The following is an 18,018-nucleotide window of genomic DNA, read 5'->3' as shown; positions in this document are numbered from 1 at the left end:
AAAAAAAAACCACCACCACCAAAAAAGCCTCTCTTTTCCTGTATGTATGTGTAAACTACTTGTGTAAGGTAAAAGGACTTATCTTGTTAAGGAAATATGTCCTTTTATTTTCTTTATTTCTATCTCTTAGAGTGTGTGTGTGGTTTTTTTTTTTTAGGTCTGAGATGGCTATTTAATTTCATTAAATAATACTTTCAGTATTTATTGAAATGACAAACTTATTTTACTTTTGTTTCTTTGACCTTATAATGGACATGATGGCCAGAGATTTTTCTAGGCCTCGACTTGGGAATAAATAGCTAACAATGTTTTCTGTTCAAATTAGTAGCTAAAGGGTGGACTATGTAATAGAGTGGGATGTTCAGCTATCCATGTAGGAAAATAATTTAAGCTTGAATTTGCCTGCAAACACATAAAAATTCTAGAAGTACTAGAGATTACATTTTTTAAAAATCTTTATTTGAAGAAAATATTGGAAAATATTTTTGTACTCCTGATGTGAGGGATCATAAGTAGTAAAACCTAGGAGCCATGAAAGAAAATACTGAGAGACTTAGTTACCTAAGTATTTAAAACTTCTTTATGACGAAAGACACCAAAAACAAAGTTAAAGACAGGGGAAAAATGGAAGAAAATATTGCCAACATATCAGGCATTGAATTAATAATCAGAATATGTAAAGAAACAAAAAATAGAAAAAAATATTTGAATAGGCAAATAAAAGCTGAACCTCACTCATAATAAATAGCATATAAATAAACACAATAAAGTTAACAGTTTTCATTATCAAACTGTCAAGAATTATTGAAGTTCCGTTGTGGTGCAGCAGAAATGAATCTAATATCCATGAGAACTTGGGTTTGATCCCTGGCCTAGTTCAGTGGGTCAGGATCTGGGGTTGCTGTGAGCTATGGTGTAGGTTGCAGATGCAGCTCAGATCTGGTGTTGCTGTGGCTGTAGCGTAAGCTAGAAGCCGTAGCTCTGACTAGACCCCTAGCCTGGGAACTTCCATATGCTGCAAATGCAGCCCTAAAAAGCAAAAAACAAAACAAACAAACAAAAAAAACCATTTAGGAGTTCCTACTGTGGCTCAGTGGGTTAAGAGCTTGACATAGTGTCCATGAGGAAGCAGGTTCAATCCCTGGTCTCGCTAAGTGGGTTAAGGATCTGGCATTGCCATAAGCTGTGGCTGCTTGGATGCTGCCCGGATCTTGTGTTGCTGTGGCGTGGGCTGGCACCTGCAGCTCAATCTGACCCCAAGCTGGGAAACTTCCATATGCAGCAGGTGTGGCCATAAAAAGAAAAAGAATTTTTAAAGATAAATACCCAGTATTGGAGAATGTACAGGGCTCCTAGATCTACAACTTCAGTTGGCTCCACACCAGAAGTATTTTATGTTAATGGAAACCCCTGCAGCAAAACTCCAACACAGACTACAGTGTAATTGGATGCACCTTTGAGTCCTGTGCTCTCAGGACCTGGCCCCTCCTTTGGGATTTTTAAGAGCCTTTGGGCATATCCAGCAAAATTAAAAGGCCCTCTGAATCAATGATTCCTCTTCCAGGAATCAAGACTTTCAGAAATACAGAGTTATGTAATACATAAAGATATGTACAAAAGGATGTTCACTTTAGTATGCTTTATATTAGAAAACAAAAAACAGGAAACAAACTCCATGTCCATCAATAGGAGCTTGTCGGGAGGAATAACAGTGCATCCATCATAAGACATTTTGCAACTCTTCAAAGGAATGAGATGGATTTGTCACTGACCTGGGTTCTTAGACTATTTAATCAATAGAAATTGCTAAGAGGCCAGAGGAGAAATTCAGGCAAGGCTTTGTTTGGACTCAGCTCCAGTGGGTAAAAACAAGTAACAGGTTCCCTTTCTGGCTCCCTGACAGATGGCAAGCTAGACCCTTAAGTGGGGTGAAGGTAGGAGCAGGTCAATGGGTCTGGCTGGAGGAGGGGTGGTTAGGTGGCCTGCCCACTCTGTTTGTGGTGCTGTGTGCAGAGGGCATGCATAGTATCCTGCTTTGGGTCCTGACACCCTGTTTGTGTCTTTGACACCTCAGAAGAGGCATTGGGTTTTTGGTCTTTTTGTATCTTATTGTTCATAATTTGCCCCAAGTGCACTTCATGCAGTTATTTTTAGTCCCTTAGAGTTTCTTTGTATTTTGTTGCTCAAGGAGATGTTTGGTTAGGTACAAGCACTGCAGCAAGGCCCCAGGTCCCAGCCTGTCTGAGATTTAAGTATTCTAACATAGAACCATCTTTAAGATTTGATATTATGACTGAGATGAATGTGAATGTAGAAGCAAATTCCAAATTATCTATTATTTAATCCCATGTATATACATTTGTGCCTGAATATCCATTAGATAGGTAGACTTCCTAGGGAGTCTACCTCCCTAGGAAGGTAGACTCTTCCAGCTGAAGGGACTAGGTTGGAAGCACCAGCTGAAGGGACTAGGTTGGAAGCACCGAGCACCAGGGGAGTTAGTGACTCAGAGGGGTGTCTTGTTTTACCCTGCATGTTTTAGTATTTTGTGCCTCTGCCACAAGAAAGTAATGTATGTGTGTTTTGGTAAATTCAAAGACTAGGCAGCCAATTCACTCTGAGCTGCCAGAATCCCTGTGGGTTTGACAGTTCTTTGACAACTTCCCACTACCAAGTGTGAGAAATTCTTGGCATTCCTGCGAAAAAAGCCTTCTTCTGAGTCAATTCATGTGGGCATCCTAATTCCCAAGAGAGATTTTTAAAAATTTAGATCCAAGTCTCTGTCCAAGATCTACGAACTCAGAACCTGGATTTCTGTTCCTGAGGCTGTTTTCTGGAGGAGGAAGTGAGAAGGAAGTATCAGCTTTATGAAAATACACAATGTTAGAGCTGTGAGTTAAGTTTCATTTGGGGCAAAATGAAGACTATAGCCTGGGAAGCAGCATTTGACATAGCTTTGCAAAACTGCTCCAGAGAGGTGGTGGGGAAATGTCAGGATATATGTGACTGGTGAAGGGGGGAAGTGCAGGCAATTAAGCATACATTTTGCAGAAGGTCACTGCTAGTCTTGTGAAGGTTACTGCTAGTCCCAAGGAGCAGAGGTCACCATGAGGGATTTTAGCGCTTTTCTGGATATAAGGAAATGCAAGCACTGGGCTAATAAAATCTTCTGAAAATATCTAACTATTCGAAGACCTGTTCTGCCAGTTTTCCCAGAGCACGGAGTGCCTCACTCCTCCTCCTTGAATTCTTGCAGGGGGTGTTGAGGGTCAGCAGCTGCAGTGGTTCATGATTCAATCCTTACAGAGGCAGATGACAAGTGCTAATCTGCAGGTCACAAAAGGATTACTTGGTTAGTGTGGTGATGGTACTGGACAATTGCACAGCCACAGTCAGGAACAGAGAAGGCAGAGGTAGCCCCTATCTGCAAGGGTTCTAGTTAACCTACGTCATGGACCCCTTGTTGAATAAAGATACTCCTCTGGGCTTGATGATGAAGCAGCTCCACTGGCAGCAAGGCGAGGCGAGGCACCCAAGGCTCTGTAATACAGATGTTAGGGCTGTGGATTTTGCTTTTTGTTTTCCAAAAAACTTAATTTTTTTTTTTTTTTTTTTGCTCTTGTCATGTAGGAGTGTACTGTGGGTGAGGGTTGACTATTGTGTCCTAAACTAGAGGGAGGTAAGGATGATTTGAGGTTAACTGAGAACCCCATCCAGCTCTTACTCTGGGCTTGCTTAGAATGGAGAAAGATCCTGGCTTTTTGGGGATACGGTGTATATTATTATCTACTGGCTGGCCTGCAGAGGTGGGAGAACTGGATTCAAATCCTGACTCCACTGTGTGACTACTGGCAAGGCTCTTTAGCAACTCTGAGCCTCAAGTTTTTGATCTGCATAATGTACATACAGTGCAGCCCAGTGCAGTGAAGATTAGATGGTATATGTAGAATAAGTCAATCAAAACATAGCTATTGTTCATGAATATTACAGTGGTTATTAGACCATGAACTCAAGGGCCGGCATATGTGATCTTGAGAATTATTTCTTTTCCTTCCTTCTTCAGAGTTTACCTAACACTAGTACAGAGCTTAAGTGTGTGCTGAACACTCTGATTCTATTAGGGCTCTGGGCCTGTCACTGCTAAGCCATCTTAAAAGTTTGGAAAACAAATTATTGTCTATAGATTAATTCTCCTTCTCGAAAGTGTGGAATAAACCAGTTTTACTTCTATTTGCACATTCATGTTAATATTCCAAATCTTTGTTCTTTCATTTAATGAGTTAAATGAAAGCTGCAGCACATGCCCATTTTATATCTGGATGAAAGCCATGATTTTACCTTTCTTGGAAAAGCATCTTTTGACAATCCTGTTACTCTTTTAGACCAGTTTTACAGGAGGCAGACACCACTTCCGAGCCTCCCTTTCAGGGAGACACTGTCCATACGTAATGAGAGTTGATTACTTATTCCTGGGAGGCAGAGCAAAGCTTCCACACTCCGTGCAGTCAGGGATTCAGATCCTGTGCCACGGGTGTGGGTGGCACTTCTCTCGAAGCTTCAATCTGTGAAATGGGCTCGTAGCGAATCACTGTGGCTCTGGTTCCATCGCCCTCTCCGTGCGGGGCCTCGGGGAGGTGCAGGGCGCTCAGAGCACAGCCCCTTCGTGGGGAGGCGCCGAGGCTGGCATGTCAGGCCCCTCCGCCCGCGGGGTCTCCGAAGGGGGCGGGCTCGCTCGAGCCAGAAAGCCCGGAGCCGCCCAGGAATCTTGGCTGGGACTTGGAGCATTTCCTCCCGGGCGGGCCGGCGCGATCCTGGGGAGGGCGGGGAGGCCGGCCGCGGGCAGACGACTAGCTGAGCTCAACCGGCCTGCAGCATGCGGCCCCTGCTCTGCGCTCTGGCCGGGCTCGCCCTGCTCCGAGCTGCGGGCGCCTACGCCGCCGGTGAGTGAAGACCGACCTCGGACGGCGAGGAAGGAGCGGGAGGGAAGATGGAGCCAGAGGGAGAGAGAGCGATGGAGGAGGGAGATGCGGAGAGAGGAGAGGATGAGAGAGAGAGAGGGAGAGAGATAAAGGCAGAGGGGCAGAGAATTAGAAAGGAGAGGGAAGAATAGAGAAATAAAGGGAGAGGCTGGAACAGAGAGAGACTTTGGAGGTAACAGGTAAGAACTATGAATGAGGAAAGAGAAAGAGGAGGTCGCTGTTTCTAAAGAGAGGCAAACAGAAAGAGAAGCAAAGAAATAGAGGAACTAAACTGGCGAGAGAAAGGGGGTTGGTTGGGGAGAGAGAAATGGAGAGAAAGGTATTGAGGAAAAGAGAAAGATTTGAGAAAGACCAAAAGAAGAGAGAGTGTGGAGAAACTCAAAAGCCCCAGGTTGGGAGGAAAGAGGAAGAGACCAGCATCCCGCAGGGGCCCATCAGGTCTGTAGGGTGGGGCAGTCCTGCCAGAGGGCCTGCAGAGATGCCCAGGCCTGGTTTCCTGGGGAATTTCCTGGGAAGCTGAGCTCTAACAGGCAGATGACACAAGCCTGACCTCGCAGAGCCTGTCAGAAGCCAGGCAGGTGGCCCCTGGAGGCCACTGATTTACCTACCTATCAGGTGGCCTGAGGGGGTTCTGCAGTCTGGGTGAGGAGGCTGATCCCTCCCAGAGAGCTTCCCTGAGGATCCAAGCTGCCTTGGGTGGGTGCTGGGGAGGGGACTGCTGAGGGAGAGGCCCCCTGGGTGCTCTACTGACTGGGTTCCTTGCCTTGCCTGGCCCCTCTACCCTTCCCCTCACAGATGAGGCTCAGACAGTGTGGCTGCAGAGGTACTAATTGTACTCAAGGATGTTCCTTCTACTACCTTAAGACTCTGAAGGTCTTACAGCACTTCACAGTTTACAAGCCACGTTCCCATTTACCAAAGTTCTCATGCAGGCCTCAGCCAGAGGCAGCTGGTGCTCATCCCAGTCGCACAGGTGAGGGGAGGGCTCAGGTGTCTCCAAGCATCCAGGGCGCCTGCCCCCTCAGTCAGGCCCTTGCCCACATGCCAGGCTGTTCTCCCATCTCTCTGGGGTGGGTAGATGTGAGGCGCCCAGGTGAAGTGCCCTGTGTTAAGATGGAAGTGCCCCTTGCCCCACGCCCAGCCCCTTCAGGCCCAGGGAACTGTGGGGAAAGGTTTGAAGCCAGTGTTCATCCTTGGCAGCTCCTGGCTGCGTGACCTTGGGTGAGTTACTACACCTCTCTGAGGCTGTTTCCTTTTCTGTAAGTTGGGGAGAAGGGGACCTGCCCTGCAGTGCCGGATGAAATGGAAAGGCACAGCATGGAACACCTGTCAACATGCATTGGCTTCTTCCCTTGTCCTCTCAGCTCCACTGATTTCTCTGAGCCCCGGTTTCTCTACTGAGGTTGGCTAAGGAGGACCAACAGCTGCTTCCTCACAGGCTGTGTGAGGAGTGGCTGGGACCAGCCCAGCATGGAGCCCGCCTACATGCTGTCTTTTTTCTCTTCCTCCCCTGCCCCTTCTTCCCAAGTCCCCACCTCCAGGAGCCGAGAGGACAAAGCCCAGTCTGTGCTCCCCCAGAGGGAGGAGCTGGCCACTGCTCACAGTAGCTGACTTTTTGTGGCCCCTTTTGCTATGAATGGTATATGCGCTTTAATTTAAAGCCATCTTTAAATATGATTTTCTTTCTGATTATACACCCTCATTGCTACAGATTTTTAAAAAAGAGGAAAATATAAATGTGTTCATGGAATGTCACACTGAGTTCACACATTTTTGTGTATAATTTTTCAGACTTCAGACAATATACTATTGTGTTTCTTCACTTGATTATCAAATCTTTTGGATGTAAACACAGAATAGTATAATGAACCCCCATGCGCCCATCACTCTGCTTTAACAGGGATGGATTCTTAACCAGTCTTCATTCCTCTATCATCCCCACATTCTCTCCCCTTCCTCAGATTTTTTTAAAGGAAATTCCAGGCACTATATATTTTCATCTATAAATACTGCTTTAAGTAATTTTTAATAAACATAACTGCAATGCCATTATCATACCCTAAACATGGACAATAATTCCTTAATATCAAACATCTATTGTTCAACTATCCCTGGTCCTGTCCTGTTTTTACATTTGGTTTGTTGGATCCAAATTAAGATGCATACCTTACTTTTGGTTATCATGTCTGTTAAGTTCCTTTTGGTAAGTTTTAAGTTTCTTTAGTAAATAAATCCCCCCCCCTTTTTTCTTAAAATGTGTTGAAACTGGGTTGTTAGTTTTATAAAGTTTTTCTCATTTAGATTTTAGTTGATTACATCCCCTGGGTGTCATTTAAATATTCTTCTCTCCCCTTTATGGTCTATAAACTGGTAGTTAGAGCTAGAAGCATCATCTAATTCCAGTTAATTTTTTTTTTTTGCAAGAATACTTTGATGATATGTTGCTTTAATTTGCATTTGTTTGATTACTACCAGGGTTGGACTTTCTCTTCCAGTGCATTGTGGTCATTTCTACTAATTCTCATGAATTGTCTTAGACATTTCATTTGTGGCACTGGGATTTTTGTTTTGTTTTGGCCACACCTGCAGCATGTGAAATTTCTTGGACCAGGGATCAAACCTACACTACAGCAGTGACCCAAAAGCTGCTGCAGTGACAACATTGGATACTTAGCCCACTGTGTCACATTGGGATTTTTCGTAGTGATCTGAAAAGTTCTTTGTGTTGAGTGATGCACACCGTTTTGTGTTACTCGTAGAGAACTTTTTTAATGTTAAGGCTTCAGCTGCATTCCTTTCCTATTTTGCTATCAGAGGGATCTGAAGTCCTAGAGCCTAGTCCTAACCATTCTCACCCATGCCAGGGGGCCCACAGGGGAAGCTCTCACTGCCACTACTCCAAGTCCTCACGGACTTGGGTTTTCCATTGGGATTCTGCTTTTTTGCTTTGAGTGAAAGAGGAAGATGCTGAAGGATTATGGTGAGGATCACAGCATTTCTTCTTACAAAAATGGATGTTGTAGGGAGTGAACTGCTGCTCAAAGACAATTCAATCCAATGTACACAGTTGGGCTCTTGTGGGGCCTCAGGGCAGGTGCAAGTGCATTGGTACAAATCCCCTTAGCCTCATACCTGTCCAGCCCCACATTTTACAGAGAAGGCAGCTGAAACCCCAAAATAGGAGGCCCTTAACTCATTGCACAACTGCCATGACACAGAATATATAGTGTTAGGCAGATAGGATCCAAATCCTATTCCTGCCACCTACTAGCCTGTAGTCCTGGGCATGTTATCTTCAGTTTTCTAATCTATAAAAAAGTGAATGTAAGAGTACTGAGCTCACAGAGGAATTAAATGAGATAATGCTTGTAAGTACTCTACAAAAAGCCTGGGTCATAATAAGTGATCACAAATCAATAGTAGTTGCCAGTATAGAATGTGGTTGTACCCATTCTAGAGGTGAAGAACCAAGGATCCAGCAAGTAGGATTAGCTTGTAGCAGAGCCCAGAGAACCCGGTCAGCTCTGAGCCCTCTGTGTGCTTTTTGGAAGAGCCTCTCTCAAGCATCCCTTAGACCCCCACACAGGTTTAGTCCTAGAGTAGATGCCTCCCCATCTTGAAGAGACCCGATCAGAGTGATCTAGCAGAGAGTACTGGCTCCACGCGGAGGGGCTTTCACTGACTTGCTCAGTCTCCAGCCCACCTGGTGAATGTCCTCCATGGCATTTGCACATCACTTAGCGGTTCCAAGGCAACTTTGAGTGTGGGATCCCCTTGGATCAACACAGCAGTCCTTCCAAGTAGCCAGAGCAGATCCCTTACAGACGAGGCTGAGTGAGAGGCAAAGAGCACAGTCAGTAAGCAGTGGAGGTGAGACTCTGCCTCTGACTCCCAACCTCATGTTCTGTTCACAGCACATGGAGAGAGGTTTATCCTGGATGGCTTCCTAGACCTCAGCATGGTGGAGGTTCGGGAATGTAATAGTACTTTATAACCCAGTGGATTATAAAATAACTGTATTCCAGAGTAGAAGGAATCTGGGTTCCTGTATGGCTTCAGGGACAGGAAGCCCCTGCCAGCCCTGACTGCCAGCCAGTCTATTCTGAACTGATGATATGGGAGGAAAAAAAAAAAGGCGTGTGTGACTGAGGGGGCTCTTTGTTACAGCAGCTTAGCCTATATTCTCACTTAACCAGATGCTGACTGTATTGGAATGAGATTGCTAAGCTCTCAGAGTTGATTGTCGAGGTTTGAATCCACATCTGGAAAATGACCAGCGTGCAAAGCAGGCAGAACATATCACTCCCCAAACAAAGCAAAACAACACAGAAATGTTCCTCAATGTCTAAGCTCCCTCTTAGGGGCTAGAGGGCCCCTCTCCTGTTTTAGCCAGAGCAGGCCTACAGATTAGAGTTTGAAAATAGTGTTGTTCTGCTTAAAAAAGAAAAATCAAAAACCACTGTTGGTTTGGAAGGAACCACAAATTTTAATGTAAATATGTGGTCAAATTTATTATACTATTATATTGAATATGGTCAAATAGAATTAACCCCTAAGGGACAGGTGTGACTGGTCACAGCAGAGACTGTCTTTGTCATCCAGAAGCACAGCAGCACCTCTCAAGGTCAGAAGTCATTCGAGTTGTGTGCTTTCTTAGTGTTTGGGTCCCAGAGACAAAAGGTCTCCTATGCCTGTCAGTGGGAAGGGGCTGTACTTCCTGCCTTGGTGGGTGATGGCCAGTGGCCATGTCCCTTTAACTGGAAAGGCTAGCCTGGTGTCTCAGCTGGGCCTCTGGCCTCCACCAGCTGCCTGCTCTCACCATGTTCCACCCACTGTCCAAGGGCACAAATAGGCCCTGGGCTGGAGCCTGGCCAGGGAAAATAACTGGCATCCAAGAAGGTCTATTTCCCAACTGGCCAGGGCCGGGAGGGTGGGGCCAGAGGAAGAAAGGGAACACTGGGAACCACAGCCTTGGCTGCCTGTGGTAAGTCATGATCATTCTTCAGCCTCCCCTGCTCTTCCTCTGGTTTGAGCTTCCCCAAAGCCCTGTGAAACTGGTATTATCATGAGCCTCCTTCTGCGGGTGAGAAAGCACAAAGGAAAGGAAGTTCTTGCCCTGTTCTTGCCTCGTTGGAGCTTCTGGGCCAAGAAGCAATTTGTCCTTGACTCATGCCGGTTCTGTCGTTGTCACTAATTTTTGAGGCCTGAAAGACAGAGGCAATCATGGATGAGTTACATCTGGGAGGCAGTGCCTCCCCTCCTCCCACCTCGTGTTAACAGAGAAGACTCAGGGCAGGGGAAAGTTCCCATGGGCCCACACCAGTTTGTGGCTGAGAATGGGGGTCTCCAGTGTGTTTTCTGCTGTCATGTGTTACGGTCAGTGCTGTGAGGACCCCGTCAGGGAGGGAGCGGTGCCAGTGGTTGTACGGCCCCACCCTGGCTCTGCCCCAGCACTCTCAGCAGAGCTCCTCAGGGGGCCTGGATGAGCTCACAGACAGTTGTGTGGTGCAGCCCAGGGCGAGGTTGTGTCCAGATGTGACGGATTAGTGCCGTGTGATGTGGAGAGAGCCTCAGCCCAGCCTCTTCCCTGGAGGGGTTTGGGAGCCAAGTTAGGCCTCATCGCAGAGCACAGAGAACAGGATGTTCTAGGCTGAGGGAGGGGAGGCACGTGTTGTTCGTGACTTCGCGGCCTGGCAGAGCCCCGCTTGGCCGGCAGGGTCACGCTGCTTCCTCTTGGCTGAAGCTGGGAGGAGGGGAAGAGGACTTTAGGGCCTGGGAGGGGCAGGTGGGGCTCAGGGCAGGCGCTTGGCCAGAGGCCCCTGGGAGGAGCCTGCAGAGAATGTGTGAACTCAGACCCAAACCAGGACAGACCCCCTCTTCCCAGGCAGCCCTCTGCATGGGGAGAGCAGCTCTTCCTGCCCCTTAGTGCTTATCCAGCTGAAACAAACGAGTCAAAATCTGGACTCCCTTCACCAAGGCCCCCTCTGGACCTGCCTCTGCCTGTCAAAAGCCTTCTCATGATGCGTGGCCCAGAATGGAGCACAGCCCTCCAGACGGGCTTTCTCAGACCACCTCCCCATCCTAAATGTTTTATATCAATGCGTGAAGCCCACGATGGTTTCTGACCATATGTACACAAGTAGAATAGTGGAACAACCCCCCTCCCCGCCCCCCGCCCCAGTCACCCAGTTTCAACAGTGATCAATCTTGGCCAATCTTGTTTGCTCAGCTCTCCCGCCCATGCCTCCTCCCACTCCCAGGCCTGGATTATTTTGAAGTAAAGCCAAGATCTCATAGCATTCCCTCTCTATTTCAGTTATGGAACTCTGAAAGACTTCTCTGAAAAAAAAATCCCCTGAGTGGAAGTGTTGGGATCCAGATAGACCAGGAAACATCAGGGCATGGAGATTCTGTAGAGCTCCAGAAGGTCATCTTGCTGAGGTGGGGCCAGGAGAAGGCCAGGGTGCCTGGAGTCCAGTCATTTGCTGACTGTGTGACCTTGGGCAAGTCAAGAGTTACACATTCATCACTAGCAAAATGGCTCCCCTCTCTGTCCTTACCTTAAGACCTGCCAATCTTCTGGGCAACTTTATATAAAGTCCCCTTGGGCCATCCCAGCCAATACTGAGCGTCTGAGAGTTATAAGAGTTCTGTGTCTACAAAGATCAAGTCTAATAACTCTTACCCCTACTCTGCTTCAGATGCCCACATTGCTCTCAGAAAATAAAGCATTTGTCAGTTTCCACAGTGGAAATACTCTCAGGGTGACTCCCACTTTGGTGGCTATATCTAACAATCCACTCAGAATTCCTGAACGTTTTACAAATAACTCTCCTCTTTCCTAATTCTATATGAATTTTCAACAGATGGTTCACCTCTTACTTTACCAAGTGAAGAGATCCCGTCAAATGGGACTCACTCAACTTCTTGGCCCTTTAGGCAGAACTTTTGTGCCCAGTTTTGCTGCATGTCCTCTCTCTTCCCTCCATGTGTTGCCCTGGGCCCCTACCACCATTTCTGGATTCCAGGCCTCACGTGTCTTCAGGAAATGCATTCTTTCTGTTCTCCTGTCTTCTGCCTGTCCTCGGACTATAAGCATGGTTTATTTTCTTCATCATTAAAAAACCTGGAAACAACCACAATGAACACTTCTCTAGACCTTGTGATCTGATCTCCCTTCCTTCACAGCCAAGCTTCATGGAAATATTTTTCAGGATCTAAGTTTCTCTTCTGATCTATCCTTCCCTTCTCATCCCACCAGGGTCTAGACTTTGCTCTGCTTCCATCTCTCTGCTGACAGTACTGGGGGTGCAATTCTGCATTAACTTTTCTGTTGCTCTGTTTTTCAATCTTTGTTGTGCTATACCTCCCTTCTGCTTTAGGCCGTACTAATGTTTCATCCTCTTTAAATCTCTTTGCTTCTTGTTTCTGGGCAGTATCCTCCTTCCTGAGTGTCCATGTGCTCCAAAGTTCCAGCCAACTCAGATGCCCCCAGAGCATCTAGGAGCCTCCAACACTGCAACCTGAGCTCAAAACTGGGGCTTTCAGGAGTTTCTGTCATGGCTCAGCAAAAACAAATCTGACTAGCTTCCATGAGGATGCAGGTTCGATCCCTGGCCTTGCTCAGTGGGTTAAGGATCTGGCGTTGCCATGAGCTGTGGTGTAGCTTTCAGATGAGGCTCTGATCTGGCATTGCTGTGGCGTAGGTCTAGGGGTCCAATTTGACCCTTAGCCTGGAAACTTCGACATGCCAGGGGTGTGGCCCTAAAAAGATGAAACAAGCAAAAACTGGGGCTCTCAGACTTCCGTGTGAGGGTTGGTGGTGCCAGAAATATCCAAGGAGGAACCATTGTTAAGTAAGAAAATGAGTCAGGAGTTGAACAGGGTGAACCTCAGATCTTCCGCTTACTAGCTGTGTGACACTGGACATGCATTTAATTCCTCTGTGCATCGATTTCCTTATGTGTAAATTGGGGATAATTGGTTGTTGTTTAGCACCTTGTGTGGTACATAGTGAGTACTGGTCAAATGTCAGATGTTACTAACTGTTCACCAGTGTCTGTGCTCTTAGTAAAGTATCTCCATGCATTTTCTTCCTATGGCTCCTGTCTCCTTTCATCACTTTTTACACTGATAACTGGTAACTTCCTGCCCTCAAAGACAAATCGCTCCAATCCATTCTCTGTATTTTTAAAAATTCATATATGACTATGTGATTCTTCTATTAAAATAAACCCCTAAACAAGCATCATGATTGGTTTATTAGGGCCCCTGGTAGATCCCTTCCTTACCTTACTTGTTCAGGCAGCACCTCCTTGAGGAAGCCCACTTGGGTCTGTAGATGACCACGGGTCTTAGAGACAAGGGAGTGATTGGGGCAGCCCCACACTTGTATGCTGACCCACCCTGTGCCTTCCTCTGCCTCTCCTTGGACAGTTTTCAGGAACCACCTCTCCTGAGCCCAGTACTTTGCAGGAGTCTCCAGTGTTACAGGGAAAGTGAGGGCCCCATAGTGACAAGACTTGTTTTCCCACAGCTGCTGAACCCTTCATCCCCTCTGGAGGAGACCCGTCTCGGAGCACAGCATGTGACAGATACATGGCTATCCACAGCCGATTGAACGTCATAGAGGAGGTAATGAGGGTGACCTGGGGGGACTTGCAGCTTCAGAACCACCTGCCAGGCTGGTGGCTTTGGAGGGCTCAGGCCAAACTTGCTTGGGAAGATTGAGGAAACCTAGGCCAATCCTGCTCCCTGGCCACCATATTAAACATCTCCCTGCTCTACCTGGGCTTTTAGGCTCACGGGCCCCCAACAAACTCTGCTTCCCTCCCGCCCCAGGCTTTACTTATCTCCAGCCAGAGATCTCTGCATAATCTGGACAAGAAGTTTGAAATTCAGTCACTGTTTTGTTATCCAGCCACAGTTTGTAACCTGGCGTCCATAACTACTGTGGGGAAAAAATTGCACTTTATTTTCAGAAAGCTTTCACTGAAATTTAGTATTCTCATTCATTATAAATGTAGACAACAAATCATAGTAATATTAACAGTACTATGACTTTGTCATCAGTAGAAATCAGCTAATTTAATCACATTATAGTCATTGTGTATATCTCAACATATCATTTATTCTAATTGGTATGTCAAAATTTCAGTAGTTGTTAGACTTGCTACTTAAATAAGTTGTTAAATAAATTTTATTTTTAATGCTTTAATAATATTTTAATTAAATTGATGTCCTTGGAAATCCTATGTTTTATTTTTTTGATGAAAGCGTTTTTCCAGTGGGAGGGTCTGTAGGTTTTACCAGACTGCTAATGGGGTTCATTCACAAGAAAAGAACCCCCATAAAGAAAATTTCGAAATCCCCAAACTGTCATTTGGCAGAATTGCCACGAGGGGGCAGGGCAACAAAAGGAACGTGAACTCACAGCAGTGAAGTCTTGAAAGAGAAAAAGGAATCCCAAAGTCCCCCCATGAAGAACCAGAGACTGAATGAAATCACTGTGTGGAGAGCCAGGAGTGGCCTTAGAGAGTGAGCCCCTAGGATTTTGTCATCTGGGAAACTGAGAGGCAGGCCAGGGCAGAGCCTGAATTAGGAGGACCCAGGTGCCTTGGCACCCAGTTCTTTCCCCACAGCACCCCCCAACTGGACTGCCAAGTGTTCCTTAGGATGTGGCTGATTAAGCAGGGCTTGGCACCACTCTTGTCTTCTGCTCCTCCCCACCCCTCTCCTTGCTCTAGACGGTGGAGAAGACGGTGGAGCATCTGGAGGCAGAAGTGAAAGGCCTGCTGGGTCAGCTGGAGGAGCTGGCTTGGAACCTGCCCCCAGGGCCCTTTAGCCCAATCCCCGACCTCCTTGGAGATGGAGACAGCAGCTAAGGTAGCAGAGATGACAGTACCTGGGGCTGAGCAAGTGGGATGGGGATGGCTGCTTCCCCCCCCCACCCCCATGTAGCCTGGACAAGCCAAGGAAGCTCTAGCTCCTCCTTGGGACAGAAGTGGGAGGCATCCCCCCGACTCACCCCAAGTGTTCTCTGCCCCCACCCCTGGGGCTGCTGCAGCCCAGCATCGGGTAAGGGCTCCTGGAAGAGCTCTACCCTCAGCACAACCTCAGAGCAGCTGCCTCCTTCCCTGGCCACTTACTTGTCTCAGAGCTCCTTCCATCTCCCTTCCACTCCTCTCCTGCCACCAAACCCTCTCAGGGAAGCCTGGCCTCCCTCTGATGGGCAGTGGAGGGATTGACATCTTCTCCTTCCTTGAGCCCTGTGGTCCTGGTACAGGAGTCCCCAAGGGACTGGGAGGGGAGGGGAGAGCTTTCAGCACCCTGTTTGCTCACTCAGAGGCCGTCCCCCTTTCTTTCAGATTGCTTTTGAGCACCGGAGCCTGAGTTGCCTAGCAGCTGAGAACAGAGCCATGCATTTCTGGCCTGCCTTCCTCAGCTTTGTGCAAAAGGAAAGCTATTCCTTTGTCCCCTGTGTCTGCTGACAATGACCCTGCAGCCACAGCCCCTACTCCATCTGCTCCCATGCCCCAAGGCTCACACCCCATGCAGGCTCAGACCTGGGAGCCCCAGTTGGTCTGTGCTTCTGTCCTCCTTATTTATAGGGGTGGAGAGGTTGGGGTTGATTCATAAAAAAGAAGTTAGGCACCTGAGGCCTAGAAACACAGCTCTCAACACAGCAGAAGGGCCCTTTGAATAGCTCTGCTACTTAAAATGTGGCCATGGGTGAACCATGTGGTGTCACCTGGAGAGTTTTTATCAAAAATGCAGAATTTGGGACCCCACCCAGAACTCTTGAATCATAATCTACATTTTAATGAGAGCCCCAGGGGATCTGTGTGCACATTAAACTTTTAAAAAATATTTATATTGAGGTAAAATTCACATAACATAAAATTCAAAATTTTAACCATTTTGAGTGGTACGAATTCAGTGGCTGCACAATGTCACGCAGTTACCACCACTTTCTTTTTCTTTTTTTGGTCTTTTTAGGGCTATACCCATGGCATATGGAGTTTCCAAGGCTAGGGGTCGAATCAGAGCTGTAGCTGCCAGCCTATGCCACAGCTACAGTGATGCAGGATCTGAGCTGCATCTGTGACCTACATCACAGCTCAAGGCAATGCCAGATCCTCAACCCACTGAGCGGGGGCAGAGATTGAACCTGCATCCTCGTGGATGCTAGTCAGATTTGTTTCTGCTGAGCCACAACGGGAATTCCCATCACTACTTTCTAATTCCAGAAATTTTCATCACCCCATAAAGAAACCCTATACTAATAAGCAGTCACTTCCCCTTCCCCTTCCCATCCACCCTTGGCAACCACTACTGTTTCTCTTTCTGTGAACTTGCCTATGCTGGACATTTCATATAAATGGAATCATAAAATATATAGCCTTTTGTGTCAGACTTTTTTTCGCTTAGCATGTTTTCAAGATTCATCTGTGTTGTATGTAGCGTGTATCAGTCAGTGCTCCATTTACTTCGTTTCTGTTGATGGCTGAATAATCCATTGTATGGATGTACCATGTTTTATTCAATTATCAATGACATTTGCATTGTTTGTACTTTTTGGCTATTATGAATAATACTATGGACATTTGTGTATGAGTTTGTGTGGATATATATTTTCATTTCTCTTGGGTCTATAACTAAGGAAGGAATTGCTGAGTCAAATAGTTAACTCTGTGTTAAGTTTTTAAAGAACTACCAAGCTATTTTTGTACAGTGGCTATACCAGTTTATATTCCTACTAGCAATGTATATGTAAGGTTTCCTTTTCTTTTTATGGCTGCACATGTAACATATGGAAGTTCCAAAGTAGGGGCCAAATTGGAGTTGCAGCTGCAGGCCTGCAGTACAGCCACAGCAACGCTGGATCCAAGCTGCATCTGCCACCTCTGCCATAGCTTGTGGCAATGGTGGATCCTCAACGCATTGAATGTGGCCAGGGATCAAACCTGCATCTTCACAGAAACAACACCAGGTCTTCAACCCCCTGAGCCACAGCAGAAGCTCCTCTATTGAAAACCTCTATAAGGTTTTCAATTATTCCTTATCCTCCCAAACACATTGATTATAGTTATGCTAGGTGTAAAATGGTATCTCATGGTTTTAAGTTGCATTTACTTAATGACTAGATGCGGCACATCTTTTCATGTATATGTCAACCACTTGTGTGTCTTTTTTGGAGAAAGTGTTCAAATCCTTTGTCCAATTTTAAAAATAGAGTGTCTTTTTGTTTTTGAGTTATAAGAATTCTTTATGTATTGTGGATACTAGGTTTTCATCAGAATTATGATTTGCAAATGTTTTCTCCTATTCTGTAGGTTGTATTTTTACTTTGCGTCCTTTGAAACACAGAAGTTTTAGTTTTGATGAAGTTCCAATTTAATTTTTTTGTTGTTGCTTATTCTTTTGGTGTCATATCTAAGAGTCTATTGTCATATTACTTCTGTCTTTTCCTCCAAAATTTTTATAGCTTTAGTTCTTTTTTGTTTTGTTTTGTTTTGCTTTTTAGGGCTGCACCCATGGCCTGTGGAAGTTCCCAGGCTAGGGCTTGAATTGGAGCTGCAGCTGCCAGCCTATGCCACAGCTAGAGCAGCGTGGGATCTGAGCCACATCTGTGATCTGCACCACAGCTCATGGCCATGCCGGATCCTTAACACACTGAGCAGGGCCAGGGATCAAACCTGCATCCTCATAGATACTAGTTGGATCTGTTACTGATGAGCCACAATAGGAATGCCTATAGCTTTAGTTTTTAAGTTTAGTGGTTTTTTAAAATCTATTTTGAATTAATTTTTGTATGTGGTGTGAGGTGGGGATCCAACTTCATTACCTGGTTTGTAGATAGTTGCCCTTGTACTCGGTTGAAGAGATATTCTTTCCCCACTGAAATGTCCTGGCACCCTTGTCAAACATCAATTGAGAATGGCTCAGTGGTAACGAACTCGACTACTATCCATGAGTACACAGGTTTGATCCCCAGCTTCGCTCAGTGGGTTAAGGATCCAGTGTTGTTGTGAGCTGT

The 18,018-nt window shown here is 46.3% G+C and overlaps 1 protein-coding gene and 1 long non-coding RNA gene across 2 annotated transcripts; one reads left to right on the top strand and one right to left on the bottom strand.

The window, feature by feature from the left end:
• LOC106506060 lies at window positions 1,270-4,625 on the bottom strand. The gene is made up of 3 exons (XR_001301042.2): window positions 4,339-4,625; window positions 3,449-3,540; window positions 1,270-3,327 (listed from the first exon to the last, which is right to left on the bottom strand). It is a non-coding gene; the product is annotated as an uncharacterized LOC106506060 (long non-coding RNA).
• PLAC9 (placenta specific 9) lies at window positions 4,750-16,394 on the top strand. The gene is made up of 4 exons (NM_001190209.1): window positions 4,750-4,940; window positions 13,516-13,613; window positions 14,726-14,864; window positions 15,347-16,394. Exons 1-3 carry the CDS (start codon window positions 4,874-4,876, stop codon window positions 14,861-14,863), a joined length of 303 nt encoding a protein of 100 aa, NP_001177138.1. The 5' UTR covers window positions 4,750-4,873; the 3' UTR covers window position 14,864; window positions 15,347-16,394.

This window comes from Sus scrofa, chromosome 14 (genome assembly GCF_000003025.6).
Source record: "Sus scrofa isolate TJ Tabasco breed Duroc chromosome 14, Sscrofa11.1, whole genome shotgun sequence".
NCBI lineage: Eukaryota > Metazoa > Chordata > Mammalia > Artiodactyla > Suidae > Sus > Sus scrofa.
This window is presented reverse-complemented; position numbering and strand designations above follow the sequence as displayed.